Here is an 18661-nt window from a genome sequence, read left to right on the forward strand (position 1 = left end):
AGAATTATTCTAGATGGTGGGGATAGACAATAAAACATATTTGTATTCAGAGCTGCAATGTATTTCGTAGATTTTGTTTCCTCGGCATGCCTGTATTTTATGAGAGTTTAATGTCTTTAACAAAATTAGGTTTGGTGAAGAATTAGCACCTACTCTTTTTAAACACTTGAGACTTAAATTCCCGGTAGACTACCATTTTCAGAATTTCACCTTCGCAGTGATGAACTATGCCCTCGCTAGGAAACAAGAGCTGCAAAGATGGGTGGGTGTCACTCATTAAAATCTTTCAACAAATATTTGTTGAGTGCCTCGTAGGTGTCCAGCTCTGTTCCAACCCTGGGAATACATTAGAGAACAAAACAAAACAAAATCCCTGCCCTTGTAACCTAATTGTCCAAATTTAAATTAAAAAAATCAGAGCCCAGGCACCCGACTTCCTTAAACAGGAAGAAGCCAAGCTCTGAAAAGGGGCAGCTCGGTGATTCAAATCGAATATGGATAACGCCGCGGAATCCCCGACAAACGCGCGGATATTTAGTAAAGTTCCCAGTTTATCCAAACGCGCTATACAAATGATTAATCCGAAGACCAGAGGCCACAGAGGACAGGCGGAGCAGGACTTCAGACCCGTTCTAACCACTTTCTCAGCCACAGTCCGCCGTCCCGCCTTGGGCCTCCGGGCGGTCGCGGCTCGCGCTCGGGTCCGCCCCGCAGGGGCCACGCACCCAGCCCCGCGTCCCCTCCAGGCGGCACCTCCCAGCCCAGGCAGAGCCCAGCACCTGGGAACCGCGCATCGAGAACGCCCCGCGGGGAGGCGGCTCGGGGGAACCGGCTCCTCCGGCGGCCTCGCCCACTGCAATGCAATCTGGGTGGTTTTTCCAGGTCCCTCCCTGTCTTGTTCCGCGCCCAGTCCCTGCCCCCGCAGCGCCTGCGGGCCGGGGAGCGCGGCTCGGGGATCGGGGGTGAGGGGCGAGCCCGCCGAGAACCGCAGGGGGCGCCTTCCCCACCACGCGCTCTGCGGTCCAGGAACTGAAAGCACTCGCCGCTGGAGCTCGAGCTGCGGACGAGGATGGCCCCGAGCACTCTCGTGGGCCGGTGAAGCGCTACCTAGCCCCAGCCTCCGCCCGCTCTCTGGGGACGCGAGCTGCTACCTGCGCCGCGGGCGGCAGCGCCTCCGCCCGCACAGTCCTGCCGGGAAACGCAGCGGCGCGGCCCTGGGCTCCTCAGACTCCCTCCTCCCTGCCCCCGGAACGCTCAGCCGCTCCCCACTGTGTCCGCGCTGCCTCGCGACGGGGAAAGCGCGCTCTCCCGCCTTCCCGGACACGCATCCCGACAGGTTCTCAGATCTGTACCCGGAGCGGGTTCCGGCAGTGACTATATATATGCTTGCCTGATTTCACACCATGAACACAAAGGGCTGGACACCTTGGGCCCAACTAAGTAATACTTCGGACCGATTTCGGTTCTCCAATAATAGATAAGTTGGAAACATAAAACTCCAGGAAACGTCACCTCTGGCTCTTTCCTTTCCCACGTCAACAGGTCCCAACCACATTGCCTTCTGACTTGGTGGCTGGGTGGCGATAGTGGGCGCATAAGCCTCTGTGCAGACCTAGCTTAGCTAGAGAAGGGAAACTGCTCGCAAAGTTGGCCAAATCGACACATAAGTACAAAGGCAAAGGTATGAGGAGGGACGTAGGGGTCAGAACTGGGAACTGAGGGAAAATTTGCTTTGGCCTGATTTAGGAAAACATTAGTGTGTATGTTTTATTTAGGGCCCAGAGCAAAACAAAGTTTGTGGGCCCAGCCATGGAGAAGGTTCTAGTCTCAAGCTAGCAGCCAGAACCAAACAAGACGTGGCAATTAAGAAGTAGAAGAGAGACAAGGAAGTGGGGTCCATTGTGCCTAAATTTCCTCGCGGGGACTCCCTGCTCCGTAGCGCGCAACCTCTGCGCCTTTGGGCGAAACTTGGTGGCTGGACGTGCTGCCCCGGGCGTCTGGCTGTGTCTCCAGAAGGTGGGTAGCGTCCCGGGGTTTGGAGGAGCTCAGGCCTGGGCTCTGGCCGGGAGAGAGGGAGGGCCCACAAGGTTTCACCTACTGTTTGCACTTAAAGGTGTGTTGGGCTCAGGAGCGGCTTTCCCGGTGCTTGGCAATTGCCCCTGCCGCTTCCCAGCTATGGTTGGCCGGTGCCTCCCTCCGCGGTTCGCCCTCTTGGGGCGCCGCGCCCTGAGCAGCTCCGCACCCCAGGCTTCACCTCTGGCCTCTTTTCTCCTTCCTGCGCCAGGCCTTCTCCCTTGACCCTTTAGAACCCCCGGCTTAGTTCCCCCACAGTCGACATTTTTCCATGCCCCCCATCCCTCTCCAAAGGGGTGACCCCCACAAGCGACTCCGGCCCTCCCCTCCGCGCCCTTCACCCCTCACCCTTTTCCCGTCTGGCCTCGGCTACCCTTCGGGTGGCAACCGCCTCTTCCCCGCCCCTCACGTCTCCCCCTCCTTCCTTCTCGCCCTCCCGTCTCCATTCATCCAGCCATTGTCTCCCGCCCCCTCCTCCCCTTTCCCCAGGCGGCCTCCACCCCCACCGCTGCCACGTCGTGGTTTGAAGGAGCCAATGGGCCGGCGCCGCCAGGTGTCTCTTACCTGCACCACGTGGGGGAGGGGGAAGGGGCGGGCAGGTAGAGCCACATCCCAAAACAGAAAAGCTTTCAGCCATTGCGCGCTCCACCCGGGGTGCAGCCCAGCTCCTGGCTTTTTGCATAGACTCACGGGCAATTGAATACAAAAAGGGCAGGCCTCCTGCGCCCTCCTTCCCACCCCCTTCCTGCCCAGGGTGTGGAGCACCGACCAGGTGTGGGCTAGGGTGGTTGGTTACCGCCTTTTGCACCGGCGGCGGCGAGGAGGGGGGGGGGGCGGGCGCTCTTTCTTCTTTTTCTCTTGGAAGAGGTTTTAGCACGGGTTTTCTCGTTCTCACTTCCACCCCGCCTCACCGCCTCCCGACCCCCCTCTCCCCCTCCCCACCTATCGTCATGACGGCGTCTCCGGATTACTTGGTGGTGCTTTTTGGGATCACTGCTGGGGCCACCGGGGCCAAGCTGGGCTCGGATGAGAAGGAGCTGATCCTGCTGTTATGGAAAGTCGTGGATCTGGCCAACAAGAAGGTATTCCTCCAGATTTCTGTCCAATTGATAGGAGTGGGGCAAGAAGTTTATTGTAGAAGTTTGGAGAGTCGGTAAACAAGTGCTCTCGTTTAGCCACTTATGAGGCTGGACCCGAGGCCTACAGAATCCAGAGTAAAACCAAACTTGTTGGCCAACGGCCTGGGAACCGTTTCAGTAATCTGAAATCTGGCTCAGGTGGAGCGGCCGGGCGCAGCCGAGCCAGGTTCTCTGCCCGTCGGGGGACGCCCCGCGGAGCCGGGGTGAGATCCTTGGGGCTCGGGTTCCCACTTCTGGGCCTTTCCGACCTGATCCGGGTGGGGGTGGGGCCGGAGGCAGGGCCGTGCCGACCTCTCTGCCACCGGAGTCGCTCGCGACGAGTGAGCTTTGATTCTGTGGCCAGACCCCTGCAGCAGCGCTGGCCGCCCCAGCAGGGGAGCGAGGAAGGAGGGTGAATATGGGGGCTTCCAAATTGAGGAAGGGGAAACTGACCCCAGTTTCTTTCCGCCCTGGAGGTGGGACAGTTGCATGAAGTGCTAGTTAGACCGGATCAGTTGGAGCTGACGGAGGATTGTAAAGAAGAAACGAAGATCGACGCGGAAAGCCTGTCCTCCGCGCCGCAGCTGGACCAAGCCCTTCGACAGGTGACAGCCTTGGGCCGCGCGGTCCACCTTTATCCAGGCCACTCCGGCGTCCCCCGCAAGGCTGCCCAGCCACACCAGGTCCCACGCCCTCGCCGGCCGGTCCACGCACATCCCCGGGGCAGAGTGGCAAGACGCCCAACCGCGTGGGTGGAAACCCGGCCTTGGAGGCCGAGGTGGACCTCTTGGGAGGAGGTCGCTGCTCCTCCAAGCCTCCCAGCCCCTAGCGTCGTGGGCCCAAACTCGCTAGTTTTCGAGTCTTTCCTGGGGCTTCAGGAGCAGTCGGGTTTTACCAATTGAGGAGCAGAGGTTGAATCCTAGCGCCCCCATCCCGAGGCCCAGACGCCCGACGCGCCTGTCCTCTGCGGGGCTTTGGGTGTGTGGCTCAACGCTAGGACAGAGGGCGCTGTAGTGTAGATGAGCGGGTGGGCCCCGCGAGGCGTGCCAGAGGCGGCCCCAGTTCGGTGGGAAGCTGAGGGTGCCTGCTTGGCTTCAAGCTTCTGAACTCCTAAAGGCTCGGTTTGGGTTCCCTTATTACTTCTTCAGTGGCTTTGATCCTAGCTGGGGAGGGCTTGCAGACCCGAAGACGTAGGGCTGATCGTTGGGTCACTGTGAAACTGGTGGAACCCCCTTAACAGAATTGAGATGACCTAAAAACCTGCTGCTTCCTGGTTCTGACGGGTACTGGATCAGGGATAGGGCGGGGCGCTAAACACCTGTGCACAGGTGTGTGTCCGGTGCTCTCTTGGTCTGTGCGCCAGGACACGAGGTGCGAATTAATAGGGGAAAGTTATCATTTGGGATTGTGTTCCAGGGAAAGTGTTGCCAGACTTCCCAGAGGTCTGTATACCCATTAACCGCCTTTGCTTATCAGAAACTGGCATCTTTCTTAATCTTGAAACATCCGAACATAAAATAACACCAGGGAATGATGTAATCTGAAGGCAACCTGCTGATGAAACGAGACCCGACTTAAAAGTCTTGAATGTGGATTTAGCGCAAAAGTAGATGGGGGCACTGAAGGGAGAATGTCTATACTAAATTCTCCTGCGGGTGAACTGTGGTTGATTGGAAAGCTTGTCAATCCAAAGGATTCTAGATAGCTTGTGGGAACGGAGCCTTTCTTTCTAATATTGCCCCAGCACTGGTGTCCTCTTTTATGGCAGCGTGGTTTTCGTTGGTTACCAACACGTGGGGCCACTTTGCCGGAGTTTGTAAATCCTGCTTAAGTTGCATCCCTGTGTCTTGTTTACAGTTTAACCAGTCAGTAAGCAATGAACTGAATATTGGGGTTGGAACTTCCTTCTGTCTGTGTACTGACGGGCAGCTTCATGTCAGGCAAATCTTGCATCCTGAGGCTTCCAAGAAGGTAAGAGTGCTGGCTTCTCGGAGAATGATTGGACCTTCCTTTGGGGGTGACTGGAGGCTTTTTTTTTTTCCCCCATGGTTTATCCAAGTTTCTCCATTTTAAAAAGATGTGTGTCGGGAGTTATTGTTTCCTGGCAGAATTTCAGTTTGAGAAGATAACAAAGGAATAGTGGTAATGGTTTCACAACAGTGTGAGATGTAGTTAATGCCACTGAACCGTAAATATTGTGTTGTGTATATTATTGAATGTTAAAATGGTAAATATTATGTATATGTTACCACAAAAAATCATGACCCTTTAATAGAGATCTTTGAGATTGCAGTAATTTTATAGATACCCTCTGGTGACTTAACAAAAGTTTCTCTTTTTGTTTTATGTTAAGTTTTTGAGATGGTTGACATTCCCCCTTTTCTAAGCATATTAGCTGAATTTTGACGTTTAAAGTAACAGCAAGTAGGCAGGAGAGAACATTTACTTTTAAATTTTAAGACATTGTAATATTCCCTTCTGTAGAAAATGCTTTATCCTAGAAAGGAAGGAGCAAAGAAAAATAGTTTAATTAAACCTTGTTAATTGTAACTAATTTCATTAAAGAGCTTTGTACTGTGTAAAGACCTAGTCATATAACTAGTGAAACATTAATTATAGCATACTGCACTTTGACTTAAAGTAAATATTCAAAACTGATTAAATACTGTATCATAACAGTAGGGTCAGCCTTCATCTTTTACCTTTGCTGGTCTTTCTGACATAGAAAAGGGTATGGAGTGAAAAAAACATAATCTTACTGTAAAAATGTGACTCCTCTCTGGGAAGAATACTGAGGGGCTGTGGGGAAATGGAGACAGCAGAGGGCAGCCCCAATGTAGCCAATCATTGCTAATATAGTTGATCTTATCAACTTAATTAGTTTGAGCTGTAACTTTTTATTGTGGTAGGCAAATACTGAACTTGAAAAGATGAAGTATTTTCAGGAAACTGGATGAAGCAAGTCTTCAAAGAAAGATTCAGACTGACAATTGATGTCCCAAGTGTAGTGACTAGTCAGTACAGATTTTTCTTTTTACCTCACTAGGGAAATGGAAAGAAAGGAGTTAAATATATGATGACAATTTCAAAAATTCAAGGGAGAAACTCAAGTTCCTAGATCTTAAAGGTTGAGAAAATCACTCCTTTTATAGCAACTTTTGTAATAACTTGGCTAAAGGGGTGGGCATGGGGAATGTTTTTTGTTAATTAAATGTTAGACCAGTTGCTATCCCCTTGATCCAGAAATAGACATATGAGGATTTTTTTTTTTTTCCCCTTTCAAATTCTTTTGGAGAGGGATAAAACTTGATACTTTCCCTATTTGGCTTGAGGAAAACAGCTGTTTTTGTTATTTTAGATGGGCTGCTTTAAAATGTGGGGAAACCTCCAGAGAACAATTGAGACATTTTCCTGAATCACTTCTATTAGGATTTTCATAAAGAAACCTGAACCAACTTAGTATCCTAAAACCAGAAACTAATTTAGTATCATAAAGGAATTCTATTCATGGCAGGGGGGAAGGGGGAGAGAAAATGGTAAAACATAATAATCCTGCCATTCAGAAAACAATATTATTATTTTTCTCTAATATAAACATATTTGAAAATATTCTTCCAGGTTTTTGTAGAAAAGCCTCATTTTTACAAGGAGCATTCATACTACACACACTTTTTAGCCCATTTTATAATTAGTATAACATCAATATCTTTTGTAGGAATTAAATGTTAAGTATTTTTAAGTGGATACAGCTATTTAAAATCTTTTATTGTAAAATGTGAGTTATCAACAGGTTTTAAATGAACATTTTTGTAGATACTCCTGAAGATTTCACCATTTTTTTAAGTAACTGTTTTGAAAACTCTGACCATGGTACAATGATATCTATTTCATTTTTTTAAAGATTTTATTTATTTTTTTGTGAATCTCTACACCCAACATGGGGCTTGAACTCACAATCTCGAGATCGAGTTGTAGGCTCTACCAATTGAATCAGCCAGGTGCCCCTGCCAGACATCTATTTTAATTACAGCATGAGCAGGTGTACATCTGATAGATCCAATGAGGAAATCTGAATAGAAAGAGACATTGTATAAATGTTATGGTTGCAAACATTAAGTCTTTATTTCCTTGACTTTCTAATGTATAAGTAGGTAGAAATTCCCAGTAAATCAACAAACTATTTTGAAATTGTAAGAAAAATCTAAATTCAGTTTTTAAAAATTGATCTTTGACAGTTATTTGATGGGGCTTTTTTCTCCTAAGGGAAACAAAAATGCATTAGTACAATATCTGCCCAGACAGTTGAACTTGCTTAATAAGTATGAGAGTAGTACTAGTAGCTAAGAACAGTAGGTAACTATTTCTTCTTTACCCTTGAGATTTGTGATATCTTTTTTTTTTTTTTTTTTTGAGTCTAATTTGAGTTCTCAGGTATAGCTAGAATATTGGTCACAAAACTAATGTGGGACTATAATTTGGCACAAAATCATCCTTTTTAGGTAATCAGGAATTTACTATCTTGCTCTGATTTTAGTATAAAAATATGAGTATTATATGAGCCTAGTATTTAACTATGTTTTGTAACTGAATCCTATATCTGGGTAGACACTGTAAATATAAGCATCTTTATGAGAACTGAGAGGGCTAATGTTGCTGCCTGAAAATATAGACTGTATGAAATGATTATGGCTGAAAAGAGTGTAATTTTATCAATTAGAAAATGTATGACAGCCCAAATATAGCTTCAGAAGTGTTTTGAATGGAATGTGTAATGGAACACAAATGTAATCTATTGCCTTAAAATAAGATAATTTTTTTCTATGACACTTGTATATAGGATATAATACAGTACCAGGAAATAGTCACTCTTATATTTAATTTTAAAAATTAATTTTGGTAAAATATACTCCATGCAATTCTTAGGTTCCTAATTATTAGAGAAACATTAAATTCATTGAGTTAACAGTGTCTACCTTGTCCTTCCTCAGAATGTATTATTGCCTGAATGCTTCTATTCCTTTTTTGATCTTCGAAAAGAATTCAAGAAGTGTTGCCCTGGTTCACCTGATATTGATAAACTGGATGTTGCAGCAATGACAGAGTGTATCCTTTAAATGATTACCCAAGAATGCTTTGAAAAGGTAGCTCCAGATAAAATGGCAATTCAGGAAACTTTAAAATCCTTTTGTTAGTGTATGAATGAAATTGACCTGTCCAAAATTTGTCTACTGTGCTAGGAAGAACTAATAGTACAGTTATAGGCATCTTTCAAAGTAGCTTTTATTTTTATTTTATTTTTTTTAGAGAGCGCACCTGCATGAGCAGGGGAGAGGGGCAGAGGGAAAGAGAGAATAAGAATCTTAAGCAGGCTCCCTGCTCATCACGGAGCCTGATACAGGGCTCGATCCCATGATCCAGGGATCATGACCTGAGCTGAAATCAAGACCCCGATGCTCAACCAGCTGAGTCACCCAGGCGTCCCTCAAAGTTATGATTTAATTAATTTAAATATTGATTTAGTGTGATGGATTTAGAGTTGGATTTTTGTGAGTTGAACATATCTAAACTAGATTTCAATTTCACATTATGGGAGTGTTTTTGGTTTTTTGGTTGATGAAGAATGTGAAGACTACCTTCTTTGATAACTGAGTCCAAGGCCACTTATTCTTGATTATCTTTGTTTTAGGGCTTATTTTGACACCTTTCAAATGGATATGCATTTTTTTAAATAGCGGAATATATGCTCTTTACAAACGTTTCATTGGTATTTCTTTTAACCCTCCTTGGGTTTCTCAAATACATATGGTGATTATAATGAGTCCTCTTTTGAGATGATACAATGAGGTAGGGACTTTACCCCAAAATCCTTTCATTACCAAAATAGCATATTTGATGCAACATGTATCCTAAAAGTAAATTTTATAATCACAAATCTTGTAGTCATGAATGACTGACTCGTCATCTTTCATCCAGTAAGTTTTAAAAGTGCTAACTAATAAGCAGTCATGTGCTAACATCAGATGTGAAATTGAGTAATAGAAGGGTTGGGCAACTCACCCAAAGCCACTATGAGAACCAACTTAAAATTGCATTTAAGTTCTTTCAGGAACCTGTGGGTCATAGATGTTTATTCGTAAACTTTCTCATTTTTTAGGAGCCAAAGCCTGATTCTTGTTTTATTTCAGAATTTCCTTTCCTGATTGGAAAATGTTTGCATGTTTTTCTTAACCCCTTGTAAGCAGGTCAAACCCATTATGTCTACCTTCTTTCTGGAAGTAGTTAGCTGGAAATTTGCTTTAGCGTCCCTAGTAGTGCTGGGAGATGGATGTAGTAAGCTCATTTTGAGGGAACTTTTGTAAGAATTAAAAGGTTTGGACACCAGAAAAATTCTTACTGATTGTTTTGTTGGTTTGAATGCTGTATTAGCCTGCTAGGGCTACCATGACAAATACTATATAGACTATGTGGCTTAAACAACAGAAATTTTATTTGCTCACAGTTTTGGAGTTTGGGAAGTCTAAGGTAGACAAAAAGAGATCCAAAAAATCAATAGATGGAGGGAAAGTCTAATAAAGTTATCTTAATTTAGAAAAAGACAATTTGAGTAGAAAAGGCAGTATATTAAGAATTGTTTATCCTTGACAATTCAGTATCCTCTTTTAGCAAAGAAAATCTTCCCCTAGTGATTATAGGGCACATGGTAGTAAAAATTTCCACAGCTACAAGCAAGAGATGCTTATATTGGGGTTTTTTGGTTTTTCTCAGTGTGTTGACAGTTCAGGGAAAATTTATTAAAAGTTCATCCTTTTTTTTTTCCTCCTTGGCTTCTTGTGACCTTCACATGTATAAAATTTGGGGCTATTAGTAAGCATTTTCATTGTGGTGATCTGGACTTTTTACTTGCTTTCTGCTTTGCAGTGGTATATAGTACTTTTTAAAATAAAATTGAATTATCTGGGGGCGCCTGGGTGGCGCAGTCGGTTAAGCGTCCGACTTCAGCCAGGTCACGATCTCGCAGTCCGGGAGTTCGAGCCCCGCGTCAGGCTCTGGGCTGATGGCTCAGAGCCTGGAGCCTGTTTCCGATTCTGTGTCTCCCTCTCTCTCTGCCCCTCCCCCGTTCATGCTCTGTCTCTCTCTGTCCCAAAAATAAATAAACGTTGAAAAAAAAAATTAAAAAAAAAAAAAATGGCGCTTTTAAAATAAAATTGAATTATCTGACATTAAATTTTTTTTTGTTTTTATATTTGAGAGAGAGAGCATGAGCAGGGGAGGGATAGAGAGAGAGAGAGAGAGGGAAACACAGAATCCAAACCAGGCTCTAGGCTCTGAGCTGTTAGCACAGAGCCCTATGTGGGGCTTGAACCCACCAACCTGAAGATCATGACCTGGGCCGAAGTTGGATGCTCAACCAACTGAGCCACTCAGGCACCCCTGAATTATCTGACATTTAAGTGAATAGATATAGGATGCTATGACAATTATTGTTGTTTTCTTGTCATTCATATTAATCCTAGCTCTAAAACTGTTGTTGGTGGTTCTTTTTCAAGTGCCATGAAGATGAAAATGAGAAATATTTGACTATAGTAAACAAAGAAATTGTGAATAAAGCAAACTTGGACTCCATTTCAGACATATCGCACTTGGAGTATGATCTCATGGCCCTTTAGTAATGCATTCATTGGAAAAACTAAGGTATTTTCTTTTTTCTTTTTTTAAGTTTATTTATTTTGAGAGAGAGTATGTTCAAGTGCATGAGCAGGGGAGAAGCAGAGAAAGAGGGAGAGAGAGAATCCTAAGTAGGCTCCACACTGTCAGCACAGAGCCTGATGCTGGGCTCGATCCCATAAGTCATGAGATCATGACCTGAGCCAAAACCAAGAGTCAGCTCAACCAACTGAGTCACCCAGGCACCCCACTATTTTCTGTTTCTTAAATAGCTTAATTATACCCTACTTCCTTTGGGCTTACATTGGAAAAGTCTTAGATTTATAGTTTTATTACCAATCAGAAAATTGATTTTAATCTTAAATGTTCTTTTTTTATCTGCATATTTTTTCCCCACTTAATGGGTAAGAAACCTTAAGCTTTCCTAACAGTGGTTTTTATTTTACGTTGCAGCTGTGACGAGTTATTTTATGACTCCTATTCGGAGGAATCATTATTTCCTTGACTAGACCACCAAAGTCCCCAGCTCAAAAGTCATAATGGGGCTTCCGGGTAGCTCCGTCAGTTAAGCATCGACTCTTGATTTTGATTCAGGTCATGATCTCATGGTTCGTGCTTGGGTTTCTCTCTCTCTTTCTCTTTGCCCTTGCACTGCTCATGCTCTCTCTCTCAAATAAATAAACTAAAAAACACAAACAATCATACCAAATATGACTATCTACTTGTCCTTATCTATGCATAGGATTTCTACAATGTCTGGACCAAAGAGTTCTTTCAGTTCACTAAATATTTCCCTTTCTAATATGGAAATGACACTGACTTTGGAAACCTAAAGATGGTCATTACACATCCTTGATGGTTTTGCCAAGTAGATGGAGAGTCATTTGCTCCTGAGGGAATGAATACCTGTTGGACCAGGTAAACCAGCAAGGGAGGGAGAGGCTCTTGCCAACCCTTGGAAAGGAACAAGTAAGAGAATATGTAGCTTTACTTTCCTGGGAAAGTTACTTACCTTCTCCAAGCTTTACTTTCATCTCAGGTATTCCCAAATGAAAGCTTTGTAAACCACTAGGAGCTATGTAAATGAAAAAGTATGACCACTTTGATAAAAGAAAGGGTTTAGGAACTTCTTGAGTGCGGTTCTCGTCCTTATTTTAGTGCTTATTTCCCTGTTTTGTCTTTGTGTTGGTTCTGAGACCACTTCTGGTGTTAGTTGTTGGGTCTCTCTGAGTTCTTCAAGTTGCAGTTTTGTTACCTGCTTTTTAAATTATGCAGTCTCAGCAGACAAAAAGACCTCATTTAGCAGATGAACGATGGGTAGCATTTTGTAAGCTTTTTATTTAATCGGGTGAGGTGGTGAGGGTGTGAAATAGGGATTGAGGCCTCAATTTTTATTTTTTGTTTTTGGAAGAAATTATCTTAGATTTTTTTGGAAATTAATAGTTTTCTCCTGTGGAAAAGACCTTTCGATTATGGGACTATTTGTATAAATGACTTCTTTTATCCATTTAAAAAAAAGAACCCTATTTTCCCCCCAGTGGTGGATGGAATTACTTCCTCTTGGTTTCTTAACCTATTTTTTCTTTGCTTTGTTGTTCATTAATTTATTTTCATTAATCAAGACCTCTTCCATTTTGTTTATTGTACTTAGCCTTTGGCAAGAACTTTTTAATGAAGTCTGGCCTTGTAAGGAGAGCAGTGAGCACTTGTGAATTAAGTGCTTACTGTATGCGCCTCCAGCAGCCTCATAACCAGTGGGGGAGTGTCGCCCCCTTTTTACAGCTGGGAAAACTGAGGCTTAGAGTTAGAAGTGTCAGCATTTGAGCCAGAGTCCTTCTGAGGTAAAAACCGTGCTCCTTAACTAGGGGGTAATATTCTAGAATTTACAGAGCTCACTTGAGGGTGGTGTTACATGTTTAAATAGATGATCTCCCTTGTAAGTTTATATTCTGTTTCCTGAGCACGTGTTGAACTATTCGGCAAGAAAGAGGAGTGAATAGAAATTTTGAAAAATTTTTATCCATTTGGATCTGTAGGTGCCGTTTATTATTAGCAAATGCCATTTCACTAGTACAGCTTTCTATTATCAGGATAAAAAAAAAAAAAAGTCACTAAACCACTCTTGTCTGCCTGTCCAAGGGTTAGTAGGGGTGTGTGTGTTTCACCACTTATTTATTTTTTTAATAAATATGTCATACTCCTGTTCTCCCAATCACTTTTTTTTAAATGTTTGTTTATTTTAGAGAGAGAAAGAGACACAGCACAAGCAGGGGAGAGGCAGAGAGAGAGGGAGACACAGAATCCAAAACAGGTTCTAGGCTCTGAGCTGTCAGCACGGAGTCCACTGCTGGCTTGAACTCATGAACCCCAAGATATGACCTGAGCTAAAGTTGGATGCTTAACCAACTGAGCCACCGGGTGCCCCTGTTTCACTACTTCTTGATGAGGGTGAAGGATTGTATGTGTGTATGCATGTGCTAACACAGTGATATTGGCCTGTTTTCCCATATATTAAAGATCAAGATAAAGCCTTACATGCAGAATGGTTGAGAACACAAGCTCTCAAGTCAGATTTATTGGGGGTGAATTTACTATACCTCTTAGCTTCATTTTCCCCATCTTAAAATGGCCATGCCTATTATAAGGAATAATAAGAGGGGCACCTGGATGGCTCAGTTGGATGAGTGTCTGACTCTTGGTTTCTGCTCAGGTCATGACCTCCTGGTCCAGGGGATTGAACTCTGTGTCAGGCTCTGTGCTGGTGGCAGAGAGTCTTCTTGGGATATCCTCTCTCTCTCCCCCTCTCTCCCCTCCTTCCCTCCCTCCCCCCTCCTTCCCTCCCTCCCCCCCCACCTCTGACCCTATCCTGCTCATGCTCTCTCTCTCTCAAAATAAATACACATTAAAAAAAAAGAGAAGAAGAAGATAGTATATGCAAACACGTAGCCAGTGCCTGGCCTCCCACACACTTTCCAATGTTGCTGTGATTATTCGAACCTCACCAGGTTGTTGGGGATGAAGAAAAACAGCTTCAAAGGACTTCCTTGTTGATTTAAGACCTTATTTAAACTATTTTACACTTAAAAAAATTTTTTTAACTTTGAGCGAGTTTGGATATAGACCTTTTAAAGCCTCAGGTACATGTTAGTACAGCTAATCTTCAAGGTTAACTTAGCTTCTCCAGTTGTAAATAGTGTGTGTGGTTCATTCTGCACTTACTCGCTTATTCTGATAAATCCAACAATTGCATAAACCTTCATTGCCCTTCTTAAAAGGGGGAGGGAAGTACCAAATCCTCCTTGGTACTTTTTTGCGTATGAAAAGGATTTTACATATCCCCAAGTGTACAGTTAAGCTAGGTTAGTAGTTGACCTTGTTCACTGGAGGGGGAAAATTATCTTTGGCATCTCATCGGCATGATATGAGCCAAATCCGCAAATACTCTGGTTTGTGGTCTGTAGTAAGTGACTAGAAATACTGTATATTCTTGGCCAGCACTCAGAGTTATGTTAATTTTGTGTGGTTATTTTAATTATAAAATAATTTACTTTTAAAATCGGAGTTTGGGAATTTCAGGATAATTTTTTTGGTTTGTTTTAGATGGCATTAGAAGACTTTGTTACCATAGAGTCTCTCTTTTCCTAATTTGTTTATCCCACATACGTGTCTTTTTCTAAAGTAGACATTTTCACTCCTTTGTGGCATTAGCCCATACTTCTATTTTATTTCTTTGAGATTACAATTGAATCATCAGTTTTGTGTTTTGTTAAAATAATACCTCCTGAAGTAATATTCGTTAGGATCGGTCTTATTTTTTCCCTTCTTGGAAAGAGTAAGCTTCTGGGAAATACAGTTAGAAAACTATGGGTTTTTAGATTCTTTTTCCAGCATTTTATTACTGTTATGAAAAAGGTTTTGTTGCCTTGGCTGTTAGTTCTGTTTGACAGTGGCATTCTTGATTTGCTTTTTTCAAATTTTTTTTTATGTTTATTTATTTTTGAGACAGAGACAGAGCATGAATGGGGGAGGGTCAGAGAGAGGGAGACAAAGAATCTGAAACAGGCTCCAGGCTCTGAGCTGTCAGCACAGAGCCCGACGCGGGGCTGGAACTCACGGACCGCGAAATCATGACCTGAGCTGAAGTCGACTGAGCCACCCAGGCGCCCCACTGATTTGCTTTTTTCAAAGCCTACTTTAGTATGAAAGGTTACTTACAGAACCTATTTTTTTAATTATGGAACTCAAGGGTAATTTATCACTTGCTTTTTCCCTTCTTTCCTTCACATAATTGTAGGAAATTCAGTTCTTTGTTGGAATACTAATCCAACTTTTCTCTTGCCATATTGTTATTCTTTTTGTTCATTAGCATAGGTATTTTATTGTAATATGTCTGGCAATTAGGCAAATGGTGTTTTAATCAAAGAGTAAGAATAGAATGGGAGGAAACAAACTTGTCTTCTGAAGGGTCTATGACAGGAAAAAATGGCGTGGGGTTGGAATTTCTAATTGGGATGCAATTATAATGTAGCTTTAGCTTAAAAAAGAGGTTACTTAAAAGTGAAAATTAATAACCAAATGTGTATTTTTAAGCAGTCAGAAAAGGTAACTTTTTGGCTGGATAAGCTAATAGTGGCGAGTTTTTGGTGATTCACCCCGCCCCGAGAGAGTTAGCTAATATTGATGAACTCCAAAATCTCACACTGTGAATTCCACCTTCAGCTATGGTATAAGTTTGGGTCAAATCCTGAAATCTGTTTCACTGAAAAGAGTGCTAAGGAAAATGTTCCCCCCACTCAGATGAAGGCAACAGCTGGACTTCTGTAAGCTCAGTGTAAATGCAGCACTTTGCTCAGTTGTAGCCCGAAATGTTAGTTTTGTTCCCACCATGTCTGGCTTTACCCTTCCTCATTTCCTCATGGCATTTCTCATTTGTAAAGCTGGCTGAGCCTGTTCGTGCTGTTGTGGTTGCCTCGAGGGCAGAGTGAGTAAGTTGCATGATGAGCCATAAATCAAGGGGCATAGACTCATCTTTCCTTTCCTCAAGATCAGACGTGCAGCAAGTAATTCAATATATAATTATGAATTGATAGAGGAAAGAATTGGTACTAAAGCATTTTTTTTTTTTTTTTTTGCTATTCTTTATTTGTTATTCATGTTAAATTCTGGTAAGGATTATGGACTGAGCAAGCCTTTTGAAGAGAGGGTGTCTGTGTGTGTAAGTGTGTGTGAGTTTTGGTTTAGGTTTGGGCATGCAGGAGGTTGGGTGACTTTTAAAAGTTGTCGGGAGCTTAGAGCTGCTGATCCTTGGTGTGTGATGTCTTGAAGGGAAACATGTTGGGACGTGTTATGTGGAACCAAGTTAGCCAAATGTCTAGAACATATTCCTACTTTAAATGTAGAATTCAGTAAATAATCCTTCATCTACCAATCTTTGTCTACACAGACAGAATACTTTACATTTTTACTTTTGATCTTTTTTCATTTGACTTTGATATATACATTTAGAAAATCTCTCATAAAGTATTGCTTAAAATGAATTAAGCAAAGCTGCTTCTCTTGGTTCAGGGAATTATGTACACATAGTCAGATCAGAGCTGTATTGTAATCCCAGCTCTCTTACAGATGAGCTAGTGGACTGGGTAAGTTATGGAACTTCTCTAAATCCTAGTTTCTTCATCTGTTTGGTTTCACTCTTCTCTATCTGGTAGGGCTATTGCAAAAACTGGAGGAAACTGTGTGTGTGGGGTGTGAAATGTTTAATAAATGTCATCATTTATGTCACTAGATTCTGGGAAATGATAGGTGCTGTGATAGATGGATAGAGAACAGAAGGAGGTAGGGGCCTGTGCTTAGGAAATATACAGTACAGTTGAGGACAGAAATATTTTATGCGAATGGTAATATCTAATCAACTCTTAAATTGACGGTTGCAGCCTAGAGCAGTTAGGGAGGGTATTGGTGCTGGGTAGGAGTTACCTATGGTCTAATTTGGTTAGGGGATTAGAATGATAAGAGAGCTTCATAGACTAGTTAACTGAGGAAAGGTGGGAAGGCTAGAAACCTCTTTATAGAAGAGAGAAAACAGTGGTTTGAATGGAATATACTCTCCCCATTCCTATTCCTTCAAAGCCTGATTTCCAACCAATATTCTGTTTGGGGATAGAATGTTGTGATGTGGTAAACATTCCTGTGCTGTTCTGCTTTTTGGCCATCTTCAAGCAATCGCTTTTCCTTTAGGCCAGAGGTCAGCAAACTTTTTCAGTAAAGGTCCAGATAGTCAATAGTTTATACTTTTTGTAGGCCACATATGGTCTCTGCTCATATTTTTCTTTTTATAATCCTAAAAATGTAAAATCCATTTTTCTGTTTTTGATCGTCCAGAAACAGGCTGACCATCAAGGGTTGACTTTGCAATGTTTTTCTTTCATTTCCTAAGATAGGGTGTGTGTGTGTGTGTGTGTGTGTGTGTGTGTGTGTGTGTATATGTGTATGTGTATTTACTGATAGGGGTTTTGATACAGCACTGTACAGGTCCTTACATGGGATTTTTTTAGCCAATTTTCTTGAAACTCTGTTCAGTAATGATCTCCTATATTATAAAAACTTTCTAGGGGTGCCTGTGTGGCTCAGTCGGTTAAGCATCCAACTTTGGCTCAGGTTATAATCTCAGAGTTTTTGGGTTCAAGCCCAACATCAGGCTCTGTGCTGACAGCTCAGAGCCTGGAACTGGCTTTAGATTCTGTGTCTCCCTCCCTGCCCCTCTTCTGGTCATGCTCTGTCTCTTTCTCAAAAATAAATGTTTAAAAAACAAAAAAACTTTCTTTGATCATTCAGTGGATGGTGAGGGGTGAAGTTGGAACAATTGGGAACCATTAGCCTATACGAGTGGTTCTCAACCCGGAGTGATTTTTGCCCACTTGGGGACATTTGGCAATGCCTGGAGATATTTTTAGCCAGAACTCAGGTGGGTAGAGGCCAGCATGCTAGTAAAAATCCTAGAGTACACAGGATCCCCACCCTATGCACACCACCCACCCACCCCAAACAAAGAATTGTCTTGGCCAATAGTGCCAAGGTTGAAATAAAAGTGATTTATACAGTGGGATTGGTCTCCATTTCTTGGATACTTTTCTCTTGATTCCATTGTAGCCCCTGACAAGGCCAAAAGCAATTATTCTAATTGCAGGGTTCCAGGGGTGCCTGGGTGGCTCAGTTGGCTAAGTGTCTAATTCTTGAGTTTGGCTCAGGTCCATGATCTCACAGTTCATGGGATCAAGCCCTGAGTTGGGATTCTCTCTCTCCTCTTCATCTTCCCTGCCTCCGTTCGCATGTGTGCGCTCTCTCTCAAAATAAATAAACGTTAAAAAAAAAAAAAAATTGTAGGGGTGCCTGGGTGGCTCAGTTCGTTAAACATCCAACTTTTGGTTTTGGCTCAGGTCGTGGTCTCCCATCTCATGAGTTCAAGCTCCGCATCTGGGATCTGGGCTCCATGCACTCAGTGCAGAGCCTGCTTGAGATCATCTCTCTCCCTTTCTCTCTGCCCCTCCCCCTCTCACTGTCTCTCTTGAAATGAATAAATAAACTTAAACACTAAAAAAGAATTGCAAGGTTTCCAGGGACTGTTCAGTGGCAGGGTTTGCGTGGTAAACTATGGCTAGTCACAGCTAGTCCTTAGTTCTGTAAGGATTCTTAAAGTACCCCTCCTCACCCCTCCCTTGCCTTCCCAGAAAATTTAGGGCAGTTGTCTCCCCCAGAGTATCTTCATCATTTGTTTCTACTGTTTCTGTCCTGTCGTACTTTTTGAA

At 43.2% G+C, this 18661-nt stretch overlaps 1 protein-coding gene across 7 annotated transcripts in view; it reads left to right on the forward strand.

Annotated features, from left to right (window-relative positions):
* Positions 1 to 2631: 2631 nt before the first annotated feature.
* The window catches only part of ESRP1 (epithelial splicing regulatory protein 1), a 66248-nt gene continuing 50218 nt past the window's right edge, over positions 2632 to 18661 (forward strand). For 2 of the 7 annotated variants that reach the window (XM_043601395.1, XM_043601397.1), the window contains exons 1-4: positions 2635 to 3155; positions 3668 to 3796; positions 5049 to 5162; positions 8180 to 8294. In XM_043601395.1, the coding sequence (XP_043457330.1) occupies positions 3024 to 3155; positions 3668 to 3796; positions 5049 to 5162; positions 8180 to 8294 (490 nt within the window). In that variant the 5' untranslated portion in view covers positions 2635 to 3023. Of the gene's footprint in view, positions 3156 to 3667; positions 3797 to 5048; positions 5163 to 8179; positions 8295 to 18661 lie in introns of all 7 variants that reach the window. The other 5 variants (XM_043601398.1, XM_043601399.1, XM_043601396.1 and 2 more) reach the window with 4 other exon arrangements.

Source organism: Prionailurus bengalensis, chromosome F2 (assembly GCF_016509475.1).
Source record: "Prionailurus bengalensis isolate Pbe53 chromosome F2, Fcat_Pben_1.1_paternal_pri, whole genome shotgun sequence".
Classification (NCBI taxonomy): domain Eukaryota; kingdom Metazoa; phylum Chordata; class Mammalia; order Carnivora; family Felidae; genus Prionailurus; species Prionailurus bengalensis.